The 22298-nt window shown below is 39.6% G+C and overlaps 1 protein-coding gene across 2 annotated transcripts in view; it reads left to right on the plus strand.

Annotated features, from left to right (window-relative positions):
- Positions 1-22298, plus strand: part of ST5 (putative sugar transporter protein 5) — a 59615-nt gene that overhangs the window by 10447 nt on the left and 26870 nt on the right. Inside the window, exons 2-4 of one of the 2 annotated variants that reach the window (XM_028170829.2) lie at positions 6442-6503; positions 18008-18255; positions 21841-21999. In XM_028170829.2, coding sequence (XP_028026630.2) covers positions 6484-6503; positions 18008-18255; positions 21841-21999 — 427 coding nt within the window. In that variant the 5' untranslated portion in view covers positions 6442-6483. The remainder of the gene's footprint in view (positions 1-6441; positions 6504-18007; positions 18256-21840; positions 22000-22298) is intronic. The other variant, XM_028170838.2, reaches the window with a different exon arrangement.

Raw genomic sequence — 22298 nt, forward strand, 5'->3', positions numbered from 1 at the left:
GTGCTCCGTGAGGCGGTGCACCTGTTGAACGCATGAGTGATTTGTACGGAATCCGAATTGTTCATCGATAAGAATGCCCTTGGATGAGACGAAGTCTCTGAGGCGTTTGTAGAGCAGACCCTCATACAGTTTGCCTAGAGACATGAGGAGGCTAATCGGGCGGTAGCTCGTCGGATGATTTTTTGGTTTACCGGGTTTATGTATGCCGATAACGTCCGCTTCTTTCCACACCGCGGGAAAGATACAGTTCGCCATAGCGGCATTGAAAATAGATGCCAACATCACGATGAGTTGGACGGGTAGAAGTTTAATAACGCGGTTAGATATACAGTCGGAACCGGGAGCCTTGCGAGGACGTAGGTCTTTGATCAAGTCTTTAACTTCTATCGGGGTGACGGGCGGTAACGCATCCGATGGTGGCAAGGAGGCTCTGCGTTCTACCTCACTGTCTACTAATTCTACATGAACAGGGTCCACGGATTGAGTGCTGGGCGTGCACTGGGTTTGCAATGTATCGGCCAGCAGCTCTGCTTTTTCGTCATCATCGAACGCCGCGAGTCGGCCTGAGGGGCCTACGAGGGGGGCATAGTTACTACCGTATCCGATTTGAGAGTACGAGCTAAGCGGTAGTAAGACCTTTGGGAGGGCGCGAGTCCTTCTAAGAAATCAGACCATCTGGCATCTCGGACTTCGGCGATGCGAGACTTTACGTCGCGTTGTAGGGCACGCATTCGAATACGATTTTCCGCGGTAGGATACCTGTCGTAGGCGCGTATCGAGGCGTTCTTAGCTCTAAGGAGTTCCCTAATATCGTCGGACAATTTGAAACGGTGAAGGAAGTCCTCCGCTACAACTTGTTTCGATGACCTATCTAATGTCGAGGTGATGTGTGACGTTAAGATGTCTATGGCTTCAGCGGTATCCTGAGGAGACGGGATAGAGTCCGGGTTAAACGGGAGCGATGGTGGATCAGATTCAGCCAGGCTGATGCCCAGCGTGTGCCAATCCACCACAGTCCTCGTGACGGGAACGGAATCGGGAGCGCGACCGAGCTTCATAACGACGGGACGGTGGTCTGAATCTAACTCTGAAACTACTTCGATCGAGTGTAAGCGCAGAGTTACGTTTTTTAATAACGCTATGTCGAGTATATCCGGGCGATGCGCGATATTTAGCGGGTAGTGAGTCGGGGTTAGCGGAGCGACGATATCGAAGGCGAGATCATCGACTAACGCGTCAAGCCGCCTGCCATTCGGGGTTGTGGTGTGTGAGTTCCACCTGATGTGTTTACAATTTAGGTCGCCCGCCAGAATGACAGAGCTCCCCATACCGAGCAGCGCCTCGATATCACTGCTTAGAACGATCTTATCCGGTGGAAGATAAACGGACGCGATAACGATCGGCGCGTGTCCCGTCAGTGAGATTCGGCACACTGATGCTTCGATATTAGCGAGCGCGGGAGGATCGAGCGGGACGCAATGCAGGGCTCTTCTATAGTAAATGACGGTACCACCACCACGGGCAGAGAGCCTGTCGTTCCTGACCATGTTATAGTTCGCGATTTTAGGGTCACGGCGCGCGGGCTTAAGTAGGGTCTCCTGCACTAAAAAGATATCAATTTGGTGGTCACGCAAAAAGTCAGTAACCTGATCACGTTGATTTGCGAGACCGTAAGCGTTAAAAAATCCTATCGTTACGGATAGGGGCTTTATTCTACTTATATACGCCATTGATTACCGGCGGAGTGAGGGGAGGACGTACGTATTTAATGACGCGTATACGTCGGCGTATTCCTGCACAACGGCGATAAAGTGTTGTGCAGTGGAGGCAGCGCGAATGGCGTCGCCCAAAGCGTTAACGCGCTCAAAGTTGATCGACTGAAAGAAGTCGATCGCTAAAGCGAGATTGTCGGACGCGGTCGGAGGGCAAGTCGCGGGAGAGGGACGAGTCGCGGGGGCTGGACGAATCGCGGAGGAGGGAGTTGTAGCCGTGTTCGTGTACGGCAGCGGTTTTGCCCAGGCCGAGACACTGGGCACCGCCGCCGGAACGAACGCTGGCTTAGCCTGCGACGCAGAGGGTGCCGAGGCTTTGATGTCTGGGCCGGAAGCTCGGAGGCGGTTTTGGCGGGCGACGCGGCGATTTATTTTAGGGGCTCGGGGGCAACCACGGTAATTCGCGGGGTGACCCTGTGTTCGACACAGGACGCAGCTAGGCGGTTCCGTCGCGGTTTTTTGGTCGCAAGCGCAGAGGGCCGTGGCGTGATCGCCCAAACACTTAACACATCGGGGGCGCGCGTGACAGTTACGGGAAGAGTGCCCGTACAATTGACAGTTATGGCACTGGCTAGGAGTGCCTTTTTTATGGGGGGCTTCGACAGCGATACCAGAGAGCCTACAGACGGTCTGTGTGTTAAAGATTTTCTTACCCTCGGGGGTAGGCTGGAGAGCGACTAGAACCATATTATATGGCTCCCTACCGCGACCGGTGTGCATACGGTGCACAGAATTCACTGGTAGGCCTTGTTCTAACAGGTCGGCTTTTACGAGCTCTACATCTAACTCTTTAGGGATTCCGCGTATTACAACGCGGAGTTCGCGCTCCTCCTGGAGCGTATACGTATGGAAACTTATACGCTCCTTACGGAGGTAAGCAGAGAGGGCCCTATGGTCGTCGGGTGTTTGAACCTTAATTTGAATGCCGTTCGCGAGGTTACGGGCATTCGTGAAATTTATATTTTTGGCCTTAAGGGCCAGGCAAACTCGATCCCAAGCTGCCTTCTCCTGAAGGATAACCGGGGGAGGGGTCTGGGTTTTATTTTGTGCCACCGGACGCGGCGACGGAGTGGCACGGGCTGGGGGCGCAACGGGAGTCTGAGGGCGGGGGCGCGACGCGTTCACGGCTTTGCTAATTTTAGCGGCCGCGGGAGCTCGAGACTCCGCGGCACGCTTCTTACCCTTCTGTACCAGGGTGAATCCATCCGTCGATGAGGCGGGGGCGAGGTCGACCTCCATGTCCGAGTCAGAGTCGGAGCACGAGGAGGCGGGTGCAGGCGACCTACGAGCAAGTGTAGGTGTTTTAGAGGGCGCGACGGAGGCCGCGGATGATCGCTCAGCTGAAACGATGGTCACGGCGGACGACGCAGCAGCTTTTCTCGCCAGTATAGGCGACACGGGAGCGGCAGGCACGACAGAGGCTGCGGTGCTCAATGCAGAAGCTCTGCACGCAGGTACAGGCGACGCAGGAGCAGCGAGCGCGGCGGAGTCCTCGAGAGGGCTCGCAGTGTGATTGGCCTTGAAGGCCAAAAACTCCGAGGCGAGCTGTGGGTGGCGAAGTCGGAGGAATTCCGCGAATACAGCGTCCATGATCGCTGAGTACCCAGGTGGGGCGGCCCCGGGTCTTGAAAACACTCGCCTTGCGGCGAGGCCCCAACTTCTCGGACCTGAGCGGTTCTATTGAACACAGGTGGCAATGCGGCGCGATTACTACAGGACAAAGAAAAAGCACAACAAAACAGAAATTACGAAAAGAAACAAAACAAATAAATACTTGCAGGAAACCACTTTGTCGGCAGATGTACCACGAACACAGAAACAACAAAAGGAAACAAAACAAATAAAAACTTCCAGAAAGAGCACTTAGTCGGCAGATGTACCACGAACACAGGCCGCGCGAACAATGGCCGGGCTAACAAAAGCCGGGCGAACAAAGGCCGGGCGATCGAGTGGACGATGAGCACGTCCGCACGTGACGGGTGCCTCTATCGGAATGTGGTCGTTTTATGAGGTATGTCGTTATTACCAATGTCGTAGAAAGCAATATCTATACTTCTATACTAATATTATAAAGAGGAAAGATTTGTTTGTTTGTTTGTTTCGAATAGGCTCCGAAACTACTGGACCGATTTGAAAAATTCTTTTTCCATTAGAAGCCGACATTGTCCCTGATGAACATAGGCTACTTTTTTTAATTTTTTTAAATTTTTTGTTTTTGTTTCATGTGTGTTTTAATGTTTCCGAAGCGAAGCGAGGGCGGGTCGCTAGTTTTTAATAAGGCGGTCATATGGCATTCAGCCGGGACCTTTGTTCCTGGTTATTATAATCGGCATGTTGTATTAAACGATGTCGCAGTAAACGGTTTTGACTGTATAATCTAATCTTCTTCTAATAATAAAAAAAATATACGCCTGTGTTTTTTATACTCGATTTTTTAAAATAATCTGCCGTTTTACACATGCATATTAAGTAACGTTGTATTGCAACGATATGATTTATAATTATAATTTAGGTTAAACGTAGGCACAACCGGTATTCATCGAATATTCGTCATTTAACTTGTTTCCATAAAGGTTACTTGTGCGAATTTAAACTATTTGATGCTCACATTACGGCCCAGTGTTAACGCGATTTTTCGTACAAACTAAATTAGTTAAATAACTAATAAGAATTCAGAAAACTGAATTATAAATAAATAAATAAATAAATATTTACTAACAATCACGCCACGTTAACTGGTCCCGTGATAAGTTCGTAAAGAACTTGTGTTACAGGTACTAGATAACGGTTAAAAATGTAAATTTTTTATTATACACATACATATATTTAATATACATCTATAACCCTGGAAAAGACATTTATATTTATCATACAAATATCTTCCCTTGGCGGGATTCGAACCCGCGACCGCCTTGTGTAGTGACCATGTCACTTACCACTACACCAGACGGCCGTTTAATTGAATCCACAATTACGCTGTAAACTAGTGTGATGTGTAGATAGTTCGAACGAAATATGTTCGCCATTTGGCAAAGGAATAATTATCATATGGTGATTAATAATATGAATTATGTTGGCATGATTGCATATTTATGAAATTATTAGAAGAGTTTGTTTAGAATGAAATCATAAGTAACGATTTTTTTTTACAACCGTTATAATATAAAAGCGGAACTTACAAAGTTTGTTTCTATTAATCGTGATAAAAACAATGTTTATGCACTAGTTTGCATTTGTACCATAAGTCTGAGTTTTTAAGCTATTGCATAGCTTCTATCGCGGGCCTTGAGCGCGGCGACTGAATCAAGAAATTCCGTAACGAAAATAACCTGACACCCCCACTACGCCTACTATGTAGCTCGCGTTCAACACATTCACACGTTGCGCTCGTGTAGTGTTTGCGAATAAGTGCGCGGCGTGACGTCGCACTGTATGAGCATCATGAAAAGTCTGCCCATCTCTCTCTCACGCGGTCTAGCTTATGAGTGTGAAGGGGACAGTTAATGTTTTGCTTTTGTTAATGTTTATAAATATAGCGTGGTCTTATTTTATTATTGTTTTAATATTAAATCATTATTGTCTAATTGTAATTGCATAAGTTGATAAAAAATGCTTTGCAATAGCTTTACGGCGGCAGTCCCCGAGTGCCACACGTGTTTTTTTTTTTTATTCATTCATCAAATAAAACATGAGTTACAAATTTGCATCAATAAATTAATTCAGCTAACGATAAGGCGGTAAATCTTGGTGCGCAAGCCGGATTCAAGTTTTATTGTCTAAATATTTAGTTTCTCTGAAGGCAAGAATTTACTATTAGGTATTTAAAAGATTGATTCACAAAATAACAATTAAAATAGTAAGAAACCACTTCATTATTGCCGTCGTCTATTTTAAGATATAAGATTGAAATTGCCTTGAAATAACGAGAGCTGCTTTATGACAATATAAACAAGACGGATTTCTTAGGAAAAAAGCTTGTAGGATTTGAGAACCCTAAAATACAGGAAAGCAAAAATTTTCAATATGTCATGTCAATCAGGACATGATGAAAGCTAGTCTGCCAGTTCCTAGTCGATTAATGAGCTTATTACAGAAGTAGGCTTAGAGCTTTTTTTTATTGCTTAGATGTGTGGACGAGCTCACAGCCCACCTGGTGTTATGTTGTTACTGGAGCCCATAGACATCTACAACGTAAATGTGCCACCCACCTTGAGATATAAGTTCTAAGGCTTCAAGTATAGTTACAACGGCTGCCTTCCTCTTGTAGGACCTCTTGTGAGTCCGCACGGGTAGGTACCACCACTCCGCCTATTTCTGTCGTGAAGCAGTAATGCGTTTCGGTTTGAAGGGCGGGGCAGCCGTTGTAACTATATTGAGACCTTAGAACTTACATCTCAAGGTGGATGGCGCATTTGCGTTGTAGATGTCTATGGGCTCCAGTAACCACTTAACACCAGGTGGGCTGTAAGCTCGTCCACCCATCTAAGCAATAAAAAAAAAACACCAGTAAAGCGTAGTATTTAGTACCCGGCTTCATGTAATAATAAATGATCCATGCAAGTGATGTAGCTCTGGGACACTAAGATTACTAAATATTTTTCCACGTCATAATTTTTTTTATATATAATCAACAACAAATACATTAGTTTCATTTTATTTTCACAAACAGGCGCTCCATGTTTTGGACACAGCTTCATCGATTAGTTCAAGAATGACTAAATACGGTTCTATGTAAGTTTTGAAACATTTTAATAATATTTAGTATTGGATACATATGAAAGGGTTTTATGTATATTTGTGTTCTTTATTTAGTTATTTAAAAAAATATAATGATATTTTAAATTCACCCCCTCTTATTCTAGATAGTTAATTGTAGGCTTGTCACTACTAGCTTTAGATTTGGGTGACTGTGGGCTTGTCCGCCCATTTATTTCTATATATATAACTAGTCAGGTCATAAGTATTGTCACACAGTAAAAACTTTTCTTTTAGAATGCTGGCCACAAAAAAGTTTATTGAATTCGAATTTCGAATTGTTCATGAAAATAAAAATGTATACTTTTAGAATTTTACTCATTTTTAAATATGGAGTGGACGCTTAAAGAAGACCGTGTTGCAGTTATTGCGTTGCATCGTTGCGGTTACGCGCCAATTCAAATTTTTAACATACTGAAAAATTTGAATATAACCAAAAGATTCGTTTATCGTACCATCAAACGATACAATGAAGACTCTAGTGTAGATGACAGGTCAAGAAGTGGTCGCCCTCGGTCTGTTAGGACTCCAGCAGTGATAAAAGCTGTGAAGGCGCGAATTCAAAGAAATCCCAAACGTAAGCAGAAACTGTTGGCCCTTCAGATGGGGTTAAGCAGAACCACGGTGAAAAGGGTGTTAAATGAAGACTTAGGGCTTCGGGCATATCGAAGAAAAACAGGACATCGTTTGAATGCTCGTCTAATGGACCTGAGACTGAAGAGATGCCGCGCTTTGTTGAAACGGTACGCGGGAAAAAAATATCGGGAAATTCTTTTTTCGGATGAAAAAATTTTTACCGTAGAAGAGAGCTACAACAAACAAAATGATATGGTGTACGCACACAGTAGTGAAGAAGCGAGCAACCGTATTCCGCGTGTCCAACGAGGTCATTTTCCATCCTCGCACGTGGTATGGTTGGGAGTTTCTTATTGGGGCTTAACAGAGGTACATTTTTGTGAGAAAGGTGTAAAAACGAATGCAGTTGTGTATCAAAATACAGTCCTGACGAACCTTGTGGAACCTGTTTCTCATACCATGTTCAATAACAGGCACTGGGTATTCCAACAAGATTCGGCGCCAGCTCATAGAGCGAAGAGCACACAAGACTGGCTGGCGGCGCGTGAAATCGACTTCATCCGGCACGAAGACTGGCCCTCCTCCAGTCCAGATTTGAATCCGTTAGATTACAAGATATGGCAACACTTGGAGGAAAAGGCGTGCTCAAAGCCTCATCCCAATTTGGAGTCACTCAAGACATCCTTGATTAAGGCAGCCGCCGATATTGACATGGACCTCGTTCGTGCTGCGATAGACGACTGGCCGCGCAGATTGAAGGCCTGTATTCAAAATCACGGAGGTCATTTTGAATAAACTTTAGTGTCATAAGTATCTATGTTTTGTTAAGTTCATTTTGGTATATGAATGGTTACATAATGAATAAACTTGTTTCAATTATTTTACATTAAACATGTGACAGAATTTATGACCTGACTAGGTATATATATAAATGAATTGCTGTTCGTTAGTCTCGCTATAACTCTAGGATGGCTGGACCGGTTTGGCTAATTTTGATCTTAACTTATTTGTGGAAGTCAAGAGAAGGTTTAAAATGTAGATAAATATGAAAATGCTCGGAATTAAATAAAAATAACGATTTTGTTTTTCCTTTCATGTGTCCCCGCTCAGACGGATTCCTTTTGTTTATTTTAAGTTTCTTTTATACAAAAGTTCAGGTCTTTTATTTATCGATTGAGGCACTACGAAGTCTGTTATTCTGTTAATAATTTTGGATTTGCAAGAGCCAAAGTCTGAGTATTATCAGTCCCGATCGAGATTAATTGGAGCAATTGGAAGCAGTTTGGGCATCGCGTCCGGTTCTTTGATGTGAAGACAACATTTCGAACACTAATTTTGATCGTTTAATTTGAAATGTGAAAGTTTGCAAGTCGCCGTGGCCTAAAGGATAAGACCTCAAGTGCATTCGTATCTAGCGATGCACCGGTGTTCGGATCCCGCAGGCGGGTACCAATTTTTCTAATGAAATACGTACTCAACAAATGTTCACGATTGACTTCCACGGTGAAGGAATAACATCGTGTAATAAAAATCAAAGCCGCAAAAATTATAATTTGCGTAATCACTGGTGGTAGGACCTCTTGGGAGTCCGCACGGGTAGGTACCACCACCCCGCCAATTTCCGCCGTGAAGTAGTAATGCGTTTTGGTTCGAAGGTGGGGCAGCCCTTGTAACTATACTGAGACCTTAGAACTTATATCTCGAGATAGGTGGCGCATTTACGTTGTAGATGTCTATGGGCTCCAGTAACCACTTAACACCAGGTAGGCTATGAGCTCGTCCATCCATCTAAGCAATAAATAAATAAAAAAGTTTTTGAAATGTCCAGGGATGTAATTTAACACAAATTAAATTTTGAGTATAAATATTCTCTGGACACTCGCGAACACACTTGAACACATTTTAAAAGACCTAATTGTTTTTTTGTAAAACCCATTTTGTAAGAATATTATAAAAATATCGAAAAATAGTGTCGAGTTGAGTCTTGAAAAAAAAAGGATAATTTTTACGAATTAACTAAAACAATATTTGTATTTTGGAACCAGATTTTCCATTATTATTATTTCAATTAGTGTCCATTGATAAGACTTAGTGTTATGTACAAAAGTTTTGGAAATATTTATCCTAATACATTCATTTTCCTTCAAAAAAGACAAAAAGTTGACCAATATGTTCTCCTTGCTTAACGTTTTTTCTTGTTTTTTTTTTATATATGGTAGTTTAGTTTATTTAATACATAGTTTTTGATTAACAAACGCTACTGTCGTGCTTTAGTATTATAACCGATTGTTTTTTAAGAATTTTAATTTTTTTTCTTATGTGAATAACAAAAAAGAGAAAATGGAAGGTATACATCAAATGAATCTGAATTAAAGCAATTGTATAGTCAAATTTCAATTATTCTGAGAATACTACGAGTATTATAGTCTATATATTAATACGTGAAGCAAAAACTTTGTATCCCTTTTTACGAAAATTGCGCGGACGGAGGAGTACGATATGAACTTTTCCACACTTATAGAGAATATAGAGAAGAAGTGCACAATGCTAATATTTATTTAAAATAATGCGTAAAAGATACATTAATCAATAAAGAAAACATTACACACACTACATACCATGTATTTGACGCACACACGCATGCATACTATTTATTGTCAAACTTTTGTTCTTGACGTCTGTTGTCAAGTTGAGATTAAATATTGTTTGTCTTTGTTAATAATTTTTATAGTGTAGTCTTGGCGAAATTTGTGATTATAGAAGTATAAAATACAATCATAATAGTGAACAAACTTACAATTCCAATTAATTATAGTCGAATTTCGGCTACTGCGGGACCTCTAGTATTTATAAAAGGGCGCAGTCTATAATGATCACACCGTGTTCTCTTACATTTGACGATTGACAAATGACAAAATATCGTGTAAACTAGAATACATTATAAGTCACTAATAAAAGGCAAAATGTTTAACTTTTTTCTTATTATTGCGCCAATTATTCCAGATCACTATAAAATAAATCAGTTCCAATAATAATACCCAACATTTACAGCATTTTCAATGTCCCAGCGATAAAAGTCATAAACCTTGTGGATAGTAAATGAATTCAGTAATTATCCTTTAGTAAGTATTCGTGCTAAGGTAATGGAAGAATTACGCACGTAAATAGGTAAATTAAAATTGTTCACTTGACAATACTTTGCGTTAACGGAATCATCTCAATGAAAATTTGTTGTTATATTTTTGTGAGTTAGCTGGACCGATGACGTACGATCCCTCCGGTGTGATTACTCCGAAGCCATGCTAATATGGCGTCAGTTACTCAGTGACATGAGGTCGAAATTTTAATTTATTGGATAACGGTATTTTTTCGCTTCCCTTATAAGCCTTAATTTAATAATAAGAGAGGAAGAGAGAACTTTTCACTGGTGGTAGGACCTCTTGTGAGTCCGTGCGTACCATCACCCTGCCTATTTCTGCCGTCAGCAGAGTTGCGGTTTGAAGGGCGGGAGAGCCGTTGTAACTATCCTTGAGACCTTAAAACTTATATCTCAAACGGCCGTCTGGTGTAGTGGTACGTGACATGGTCACTACATAAGGGGATCGCGGGTTCGAATCCCGCCAAGGGAAGATATTTGTATGATAAATATAAAATGTCTTTTCCAAGGTTATGGATGTACCTATATTAAAATATTTATGTATGTGTGGCGCATTTACGTTGTTGTCTATGGGCTCCAGTAACCACTTAACACCAGGTGGGCTGTGAGCTCGTCCGCCCATCAAAACAACAAAAAAAAAAGAGAAGAAAGAATATACTTTATTGCACATCTAAACACAATTAACATTAAAAAGCAGTTAACAGGCAACATGTATATTTGTACAATAGGCAGTTTTAATAAGATAATGATAAGATAATTGTGAAGTCGTCGTGGCCTAAAGGATAAGACGTCCGGTGCATACGTGTTGAGCGATGCACCGGTGTTCGAATCTCGCAGGCAGGTACCAATTTTTGTAATGAAATACGTACTCAACAAATGTTTACGATTGACTTCCACGGTGAAAGAATAACATCGTGTAATAGAAATCAAACCCGCAAAATTATAATTTGCGTAATTACTGGTGGTAGGACCTCTTGTGAGTCCGCGCAGGTAGGTACCACCGCCCCGCCTATTTCTGCCGTGAAGCTCGTTCACCCATCTAAGAAAAAAATAAAAAAAATATGATAGTCTTTTAGCGGTTAATAGGTAGCGATTTGATTGCGTTCCATTACCTGTATTTTTGAATGTTCTCAGACCTTGCGCACATTGGTAATAAAAATCCAATTACGTAGTAAATAGAAACTGTCTGTTTAGTCTACACTCAGATTTTTATCTATTATTAATCGTTCCATTAACCGGAATGTTTTATTGAAATTATGAGCGACAAACGATTATATTAATGATCTATAAAACGTTCGAAGTGCAAAAGTCGCAAACTTTAAATTACACGATGTATTAAGTACTGCTGTTAGTGTACTCTAATCGGGGGAAAACAATAAAACATTATCTGGGAATTCGTATTGTGAAGCATGCTGGAAGATTGCTATGACAATTGACTTAAGATAAACCTTAGAGCTCATATCCCAAGGTGGGCATTTACGTTGTATATGTCTATGGGCTCCGGTAACCACTTGACATCAGGTGGCCCGTGAGCTGTTCTACCCATCTAAACAATAAAAAAAAACTTAAAAGAGTTTCTCTAAGATCTGTTTTTAATGGCGGTAGAGCATTTTGTGTGCTCGCACAGTTATAGGGGTGCATAGCTTCTGCACTGAAGCAATGATGTCGGTTCGGTTCAGTTTCAGTTTGGAGGAATAATATCGTTTTGAACACGCAATTGAGAAAAAAATATTGTTTCTAGTCTAAAATAGGACTCTCTTTGCCCATGTTTATTTTTTAATTGCTTTTTTAGCTAGGTAAAGTAATGTAAGTGGTGACATCGCCAATGGCATAGTCAACACAGGCAGCGCCTGTTAAACCTCGTTTGAAGGACCTGTTATTTTTTTTTTTATTGCTTAGATGAGCGGACGAGCTCACAGCCCACCTGGTGTCAAGTGGTTACTGGAGCCCATAGACATCTACAACGTAAATGCGCCACCCTCCTTGAGATATAAGTTCTAAGGTCTCAAGTATATTTACAACGGCTGCCCCACCCTTCAAACCGAAACGCATTACTGCGTCACGGCAGAAATAGGCAGGGCGGTGGTACTTACCCGCATGGACTCACAAGAGGTCCTACCACCAGCGCTCTCGCGAAATACCGTGGAAGAGTTTTCATTCCGAAGCTGGATTAGCGAATGTTTAGCATGAGCTTATCATCCCTAACATTTAAAAATGTGTATATGAATGATTTTTTATGTCATTTGTCAATGCCAACAAGAGCTTATTGGAAGTAATGAGTGTTAGGTACGTAATAAATGTAATAGACACCAAGTGAGCGGCTGGCGCCGTGCGTACATTGGTTTGACGCACGTGAACATAATTTTATTGGATTTTTTACGCTGAGAGACGTACAAACCATCAATACAGTATTCCATACTAACTATGGCTATTTAATGAGGCATTGCTGAATTGGACCCGTACTTTCTTTTGACATCGCATTATTTGCTACAGAATTTCAATCGTATTTACCTAATAGCGGTATTCGTCTACAGCGCGATTTCAAATATCACCTTTGCCATTTATACGCTCTGGAATTAACTGACTGTCTCGCCCCTGACTGATAGGCCGTGGTTTCGATTCCCACATCGGGCTAACATTTGTGTAATGCACAAGTTAGTTTACTTTTTAGTTGGGTGTACAATATCTATAGTATTTATATCAGTCTTTGTTTTCCAATACTACAAGGAATCCTAGTTTTGGGTACCATGGCTGTGATTGATTTGTCCCCGATTGTTAAAAAAACTTCCATAGCTTTTTGACCCTAATGATACGTTAATCTTCAAAAGAGCTTTGACCAGGAAGAGGTTTTTCAAAAGGGATTAGAGCGCTAGCCAATCGGTTGACCCATGGGATTGTCGCATGCATTCTCTTATGCTTACAGCGGTAATAAAAAGATGGATACATAACTGCCTCGGCGATTAGGTGTGCCAAACCCTGCTATAAAAGTCTTTATTGGAATATCTATGCTATCCTTCAAACTGAATGATGTATTTTTTTGGTATAAATTTATCAATGATGAATGAAAGTTTCAAGAAATTGTCATATGGCAACATTTTTACGCGCCTTTTCCGTAAAATTCTGTCAAAATTGTCAATGTCACCGCGATTCCAATTTGCGCGTAAAAACTTTCATTTGCACCATAGACCTATATAGTAGGGACACGACATATTGTTCTATACGTACAATTGCTTATATAAATAGCACCCATTTTGAAGGCACACACATAAACATATATCTATCTCGTTCTTACTCAGCACTTTAACTCGCAGGAAAATAATATAACAGTATTTCAGTGCGTACATAAAATGAAACATGAATATACGTAAATATCTCCGTCTCCGTCTAATGAGGCCGAAAATCCGCCATGTTTAGCGCGCCAAATATCATTGTCACGTCAGTTCGGCCGTCTGTTTTGGGTTGTACATTATTTATTGACTTTGATATCGATTTAATATGATTGATTATATAAAATTTCATAATTTATCATGCTTAAAACATACAAAAATAATAATTAAAACGTATTTTATAGGATCTCAAGAAAGTCGATGCCCTAAAACTATTATCTATATGTATTTAAATTCATTATGGAGCCCTCATCCGAAAAATCCATTTTTCGGTCGGAATATATTGATCATGACACTAATCATAAATACCACTTTAAAATATGTCATCAAAACATATTTAGACATTCTGTTTAGATATTTCGGGAAAAAGGCTACCGACAAAATCTCTTCGGAACTATTTAAATAAAATAGTTTTATTCCGCAGTGAGTAAAACACTATTGTAAATTTGTTAAATATTTAATAATTAAGTGATTTTAGAGAGGAAGTCACAAGGAATGACGTTTGTAATTAATGAATAAATGTTCTGTAGGTGTTTTTTTTTTCACGCGGTCCCTTGATAAGTTTAAAATTTGAATCACTCTCAAGCGAAAGTGATTCAAATGGTGCGGCGCACCTTCCTTGGGGTGCGCTGCGGTAGTATGTTACGGACTTTAGAGTCAGCAAAACAATTAAAATAGATTGTAATAGTCTAAGAAAAACACGTACTCAAAATACGATAACATTTAGCATGCTAGAAATGGGCTGATGGCTTTGAACTACGCCATATCTTTATGTTTTGCGACAAACGACAACTTTATAAAATCAGTGTAGCAACTTTTAAAAATCATCATATCGTTTACTTGGCAAATTCGAAGGACGAACTTATCTTAGATTTCACCCATCTAAATCATATCATATTTGCACATAACAATATACCTACTTACTTCCCTATAAGTATAAATTCTACAAATAAATAATACTCAACAATATTAAAATATATTTAAAATAAAATGAGCCAAGAACGTTTATCGATAAAACCTGATAACATTGAAATCTTTGGTACAGCACTAAAGCCGCCATGTTTTGTGGCCAGATGACGTCACAGTGGCACGAAATTTTGGTTGACGTTTCACTTCCATAGGTTTCCTACTTCATTGATTTGCACCATGAGTACAATGACGTAGGTGTGACGTTCGCTAGCTTTTGTTCAGTGTGCTTGGTGCGAGTTTTTTAACGTTCTCGATAGCGTAAGAGTTAACTCTAATTTGTATGCAGTTAGAACAGCGTCCCTAGCGGCAAACGTTTTTTTTTATTGCTTATATGGGTGGACGAGCTCACAGCCCACCTGGTGTTAAGTGGTTACTGGAGCCCACAGACATCTACAACGTAAATGCGTCTCAGTATAGTTACAACGGCTGCCCCGCCCTTCAAACCGAAACGCATTACTGCTTTACGGCAGAAATAGGCAGGGTGGTGGTACCCACCCGTGCGGACTCACAAGAGGTCCTACCACCAGTAAACGTAGTAAACGTAGACAAACGTTCCAATTTCATACAAATTTGGGTTAACTTTTACGCTATCGAGAACGTTAAAAAACTCGCACAAAGCACACTGTTACATAACAAGGATCCTTCATCATCAAAATCTTTTGTGAACAGGTGCAGCGTATATTGAATGATAGTCTTTATGGTGTATATTTATCGCAAGATGAATTGACCCTAAGTGTAAATAATAACTTTTAGATAAGTAATAGCTGACACTACTTGATAACCTATCAAGTGAATGTCCGCTGGTCGTGTGAATGATTTTATTTTAATATGCTGACAATTAGAATAGAGAAGTGGTTTAAAATATAAAATGCCCGGTGCACACGTATCGAGCGATGCGAATTTGCAGATGTTCGAATCGCGTAGACACGAAACAATTTTTTAAATGAAATACGTAGGTTCTTAACACAGGTTTACTAATGATTTTCGCGATGAGGGAATCGCATTGCGTAATAAAAATCAAACGGTTTTTTTTTGCCCTTGGTTAGTGGTTACCGTCACCCATGGACTTAAACAATGCCAGGGGCAGAGCCAAGCCGCTGCCTACCAACTTTGTTATAATTTGAGGTATTACTGGTGGTAGGCCGTCTTGTGAGCACACACAGGTAAGTACCACCGTCCTACCTATTTTTGCCTTAAAGGACTAAAGCGTTTCGGCTTGAATAGCGGGAAGCCGCTATACGATAAAAACAGAGATTAGAACTCATGTCTCAAGGTGGGTGGCGTATTTACGTCTTTAATATCTGTGGTGAGCTCCTGTAACATTTAACATCAGGCGGGCCGTCCGTGAACTCGTCCACAAATCTAAGCATTAAAAAATGAAAAAAAAAATAGGTATAGTCTATTTGTTGTATAGACATTAATGTTTTGACCGGAATTTCCTTTTGTATTTCTCTTGCTTTCTTTTCAAGAGCAACACGTTACATTGTAAGTAATTCACAAAAAATGATACCTTAGCCTTTATTCCTTATCTTTGTGGACGTTAACTCTACACCTACAGATCACTATTTTGTACTATTATATAGATAGACGGATGAACCATGGAACCTACTGTTAACTGATTATCGATACCACTGCGTAATATCTGTCCCAATAATCATAGAACGCCCAACTAACAGCTTTGCGGGAGAGATAATATTTTGTCGTTTATTATTTTTTTTGACACAATTATACTCGTAATTGTGTTATATAGGTTATCATTGGAGATCAGTTCCGGACAAGTATTATAGTTTTATTGTTAGAAATTAAATAGCGCTCGTATTCATTACAATCGAGTTGTCTGATGGTAATTGATTAATATGATAATTATATTAATACAATAATAGCGTTGTTGTTATCAGAAACTCAATAGAATTATTTATCTAGTTAACAACAATTCTCTTTGTTGATTGTTTATTGTTGTGTTTAAACAATTTTAATTTTCAAAACAAGAACTCGATAGTGTTAATAAACCAAAATTGAATCGAAAATATATGTATATATATACAAAAATGCTTAAACAGTTTTAATTTTCAAAACTTATACTCGATAGTGTTAATAAACCAAAATTAAATCGAAAAAATATGTATATATATACAAAATTTTACATTTAAAGTATTAGAAAACAGATTACTATTTGGATTATTTAAGAATATCCTTTGAGATCTTGAGTAATTTTTAGACCGATGTCGGAACTTATTTTAAAATTTATCCGCTATTTATCCGAATCGACATATTTTTTTTTACATCTGTCGACATTATCAACATCGAAACAAAACAAAATTTATATTATAAATACTATATAATACTATGTAATAAAAAGTGAAACCCGCAAAATTATAATTTGCGTAATTACTGGTGGTAGGACCTGTTGTGAGTCCGCGCGGGTAGGTACCACCGCCCTGCCTATTTCTGCCGTGAAGCAGTAATGCGTTTCGGTTTGAAGGGTGGGGCAGCCGTTGTAACTATACTGAGAGTGAGACCTTACAACTTATATCTCAAGGTAGGTGGCGCATTTACGTTGTAGACGTCTATGGGCTCCAGTAACCACTTAGAAACAGGTGGGCTGTGAGCTCGTCCACCCATCTAAGCAATAAATAAAAAAAACTATGTACCAAACGGAATAAAGAAAAATCATGGACGTAATTGAGGAAATTTAATTTGCCTTTGCCTTTTGTGGCTTCGATAGGTTTCTCATCATACAGAATGTGATGTTACTGATTGCATATACTACATTGTACATATTTTATCCTATAAATGAATCTCTGAACTTGTATGTACTACACTTTAGTACATATTTAACGGATACAATCGTATTTTTATTATTAATTAATTTATTATTAATCGTATCGTTTTTTTTAGCCATTATTAACTATAATACTAAATTGTGTATTTTCATGTGTAATTATATATTATTGCTTTACATGTATATTATATTGTGTGTAATTATGTGTATGTGTGTATTTTATTATTTTATACATAGTTATATTAAATTATTAATATGTTTATTTATGCATACAAAGTCATATGTAATCTATATAAGTAACACAAAGGATAGCGACGTTGAAGTGGCAGTGGGCAGGACATATTGCTCGTAGAAATGACGGTCGTTGGGGTCAGAGAGTTCTTGAGTGGCGATTGCGTACTGGAAAACGTAGTGTACGTAGGCCTCCTACAAGATGGACCGACGATCTATTGAGGTTAGCGGGAAGGTTTGAGGGAGGCCATTTATGTCCATTAGTGGATGTCTGTAGGCTGATAAGAAGATGAAGAAGAAGAGATTTAAAACGCGTTATACTCATATACTCATCGTATTGTATTAAACAAAATCATTTATTAACATGATGTTTTTACAGGAACGAATCAGCGCCGTTCATCAAGAATGGAGTACCGGCCACGATCACCAAGAAGGTGCTAATCGAGAAATGCAAGTCCGGGAAAGAAGGCCGAGGGAAAGCTCTGAAACAGGTCTTCGCATCGTTTTTGGCTAATTTGGGCACCATCAACACAGGCATGGCCTTCGGCTTCTCAGCCGTTGCCCTACCACAGCTGCAAAATGAAAATTCCACACTGTTTATCTCCGTAGACCAGGCCAGTTGGATTGGTTAGTACTACCATAATACATAAAAAAGTAGGTGTGCATACAGTTGATGTCGTAGAGTGTTTCCAAGTGAACGGTTTCTTCTACTAACACTTTTTTTGGCCTATCTATATCCTAGCAGCCTCTAGGGGTTATTTTCGCCTTAGGCTTCATCTCTGGACAAGCTCACGGGGCTGAGAAGGATTTCGTTTATCTGCCATTGCAAAGTTTCTGAATAACAAAGAAAGATCCGCATTGCAGTTACTTGCGTCAAACTAATGTATGCGACTAAGACATGCGAAAGAGATTGCGAGAGATTTTCCAGATGTGATAACGTTCTAAAAATTTTTGTAACTGATTTTAGACGCACTTCGAGCTTTTTACAAATTTGTCAGAGTCGAAGTAAATAAAAAATAAAAAACATATTTTACAATTCTTATATTGTTTGGAAAATTATGAGCTTCCCTCAAAATTTACTTTTTTATATCATTTTTCTTAATCTAAATAGCATTTACAGTGACATGTTAAGATTTTTTTTTATTGCTTAGATGGGTGGACGAGCTCACAGCCCACCTGGTGTTAAGTGGTTACTGGAGCCCATAGATATCTACAATGTAAATGCGCCACCCACCTTGAGATATAAGTTCTAAAGTCTCAGCATAGTTACAACAGCTGCCCCACCATTCAAACCAAAACGCATTACTGCTTCACGACAAAAATAGGCGGGGTGGTGTTACCTACCCGTGCGGACTCACAACACGTCCTACCACCAGTGAGATATACAACAAATTAAGTTAACCATAACAATCTATATTCTATCTATCTATTATATATCGTACATCACGTATTATATAGGTATATCATATAATTTATTATATAATATAATTTAATGGATGCTAATATGCATGTAAACCTTCCTCTTCAATCACTATCTATTAAAAAAAACCGCATCAAAATCCGTTGCGTAGTTTTAAAGATTTAAGCATACATACTACCTGGAGCCACTGCGGTCATCCACAGTGCGTTTCCAGGGGACTTTTTTGCCACGTATCATCCGGCTATGGAATGAGCTCCCCACCACGGTGTTTCCCGAGCGCTATGACATGTCCTTCTTCAAACGAGGCTTGTGGAGAGTATTAAGCAGTAGGCAGCGGCTTGGCTCTGCTCCTGGCATTGCTGAAGTCCATGGGCGACGGTAACCACTTACCATCAGGTGTGCCGTACGCTCGTCTGCCTACAAAAGCAATAAAAAAAAATTATATATATATATATATATATATAGGGACAAAGATAGCGACTTTATTTTACACTATGTAGCGATAATACCGCTATCAATGTCAAACATTATAATAAAACAACGTTGTAGATTATATACAATACGCATACAGACAGGGAAAGAGGATTACTATTCAACTGCGGTGCGTTCGACGACATTCATAGATTTCGTGAGGATAGAATTCCAATATCGAATGCAAAAAAAACGAAAATCTCCTTGGAGTGATGTGGTTTGTATTCTAATATGGCGAAGGTGAAACGTATTATCACTTATTACGCAATGAAATTACCGCCTATCATGAACGATGCTTTGCTAGATAATTATAATATGTAAACATTGTCTAAATATTACTTTTTTCGTTATGGAAAAAACGCGGAATTCGCATCCATGTTTCTCTAGACATAGATTGATTGCTTATTAATGACTTGAGATTACAATAAAGATCCGTGAATGCAAACATGTTTCCTATTTCGTAAAAAAAAAGTTTTAAAAACTAACAAAAAAAAGCGTAGGATATTATCAAAATAGCCCTGCTACTCATATCTGTTCTTAAAATATTTATAACTACTGATACCATGCACCCCACGCTCTTTTTACAATAAAATAATTTTTTCATACACAATTTTTAATTCAAATTTATTAAAGTTATTTTCTATTTTTTAGTTGGTTTTTCTATAAAAATGTTTTTTGTTAGTTTTTTAAACCATTGCTTATTTTTCATTTTTTAGTTGAATACCAATTTTTTGAATATTTTGTTCTCAATTTCTTTAATATTTAATTGTCATCGATCTTTAATAAGTACATAGTCAGGTCATAAATTCTGTCACATGTTTAATGTAAAATAATTGAAACAAGTTTATTCATTATGTAACCATTCATATACCAAAATGAACTTAACAAAACATAGATTCTTATGACACTAAAGTTTATTCAAAATGACCTCCGTGATTTTTAATACAGGCCTTCAATCTGCGCGGCCAGTCGTCTATCGCAGCACGAACGAGGTCCATGTCAATATCGGCGGCTGCCTTAATCAAGGATGTCTTGAGTGACTCCAAATTGGGATGAGGCTTTGAGCACGCCTTTTCCTCCAAGTGTTGCCATATCTTGTAATCTAACGGATTCAAATCTGGACTGGAGGAGGGCCAGTCTTCGTGCCGGATGAAGTCGATTTCACGCGCCGCCAGCCAGTCTTGTGTGCTCTTCGCTCTATGAACTGGCGCCGAATCTTGTTGGAATACACAGTGCCTGTTATTGAACATGGTATGAGAAACAGGTTCCACAAGGTTCGTCAGGACTGTATTTTGATACACAACTGCATTCGTTTTTACACCTTTCTCACAAAAATGTACCTCTGTTAAGCCCCAATAAGAAACTCCCAACCATACCATGAGCGAGGATGGAAAATGACCTCGTTGGACACGCGGAATACGGTTGCTCGTTTCTTCATTACTGTGTGTATACACCTTATCATTTTTTGTTGTTGTAGCTCTCTTCTACGGTAAAAATTTTTTCATCCGAAAAAAGAATTTCCCGATATTTTTTTCCCGCGTACCGCTTCAACAAAGCGCGGCATCTCTTCAGTCTCAGGTCCATTAGACGAGCATTCAAACGATTTCCTGTTTTTCTTCGATATGCCCGAAGCCCTAAGTCTTCATTTAACACCCTTTTCACCGTGCTTCTGCTTAACCCCATCTGAAGGGCCAACAGTTTCTGCTTACGTTTGGGATTTCTTTGAATTCGCGCCTTCACAGCTTTTATCACTGCTGGAATCCTAACAGACCGAGGGCGACCACTTCTTGACCTGTCATCTACACTAGAGTCTTCATTGTATCGTTTGATGGTACGATAAACGAATCTTTTGGTTATATTCAAATTTTTCAGTATGTTAAAAATTTGAATTGGCGCGTAACCGCAACGATGCAACGCAATAACTGCAACACGGTCTTCTTTAAGCGTCCACTCCATATTTAAAAATGAGTAAAATTCTAAATGTATACTATTTTTATTTTCATGAACAATTCGAAATTCGGGTTCAATAAACTTTTTTGTGGCCAGCATTCTAAAAGAAAAGTTTTTACTGTGTGACAATACTTATGACCTGACTAGGTATACCAAATTTCGAGTTAATCCGACGTTTTGAAGGGGGTCAAAATCATGTTCAAAGATTCCGTTACAAACATACATACGTCTGAAGCTATTAAAAACACAATTATAACGTTCCCATATGACCGATAGGTTAGAAACAAAATTATTCTACCATTGTTAGTTTGTATGCTTTGTGGTGTGGGTGTTTGCTTAAGTAAATTAAAGGGCATTCAATTTTTTTTCAGCAAGCTTGAGCTCAGCCGGCACCCCGATCGGATGTATTCTAAGCGGCTACCTGATGGACTTAATTGGACGACGTCTCACTTTGATACTCACTGAAATACCTCTCATTTTCGGATGGATTCTGATTTCGACCTCTGTAAATGTTCCCATGATGTATGTAGGTAAGTTGATGAAACCTAACAAAACTGTTTATGGATAAATATGTTAAGGCAGTTTAGAAAAACCGGTCAGGAGGAGGCTAGAAGTGGATTTCTTTTAATATTAAGATCGGTTAACGAGATAATTTTTTACTGGTGGTAGGACCTCTTGAGAGTCCGCGCGGGTAGGTACCACCACCCTGCTTATTTCTGCCGTGAAGCAGTAATTCGTTTCGGTTTGAAGGGTGGGACAGCCATTGTACTATACTGAGATCTTGGAACCCATATCTCAAGGTAGGTGGCGGTATTCACGTTGTAGATGT

The sequence above is a fragment of the Bombyx mandarina genome, chromosome 22 (assembly GCF_030267445.1).
Source record: "Bombyx mandarina strain Sakado chromosome 22, ASM3026744v2".
Classification (NCBI taxonomy): Eukaryota; Metazoa; Arthropoda; class Insecta; order Lepidoptera; family Bombycidae; genus Bombyx; species Bombyx mandarina.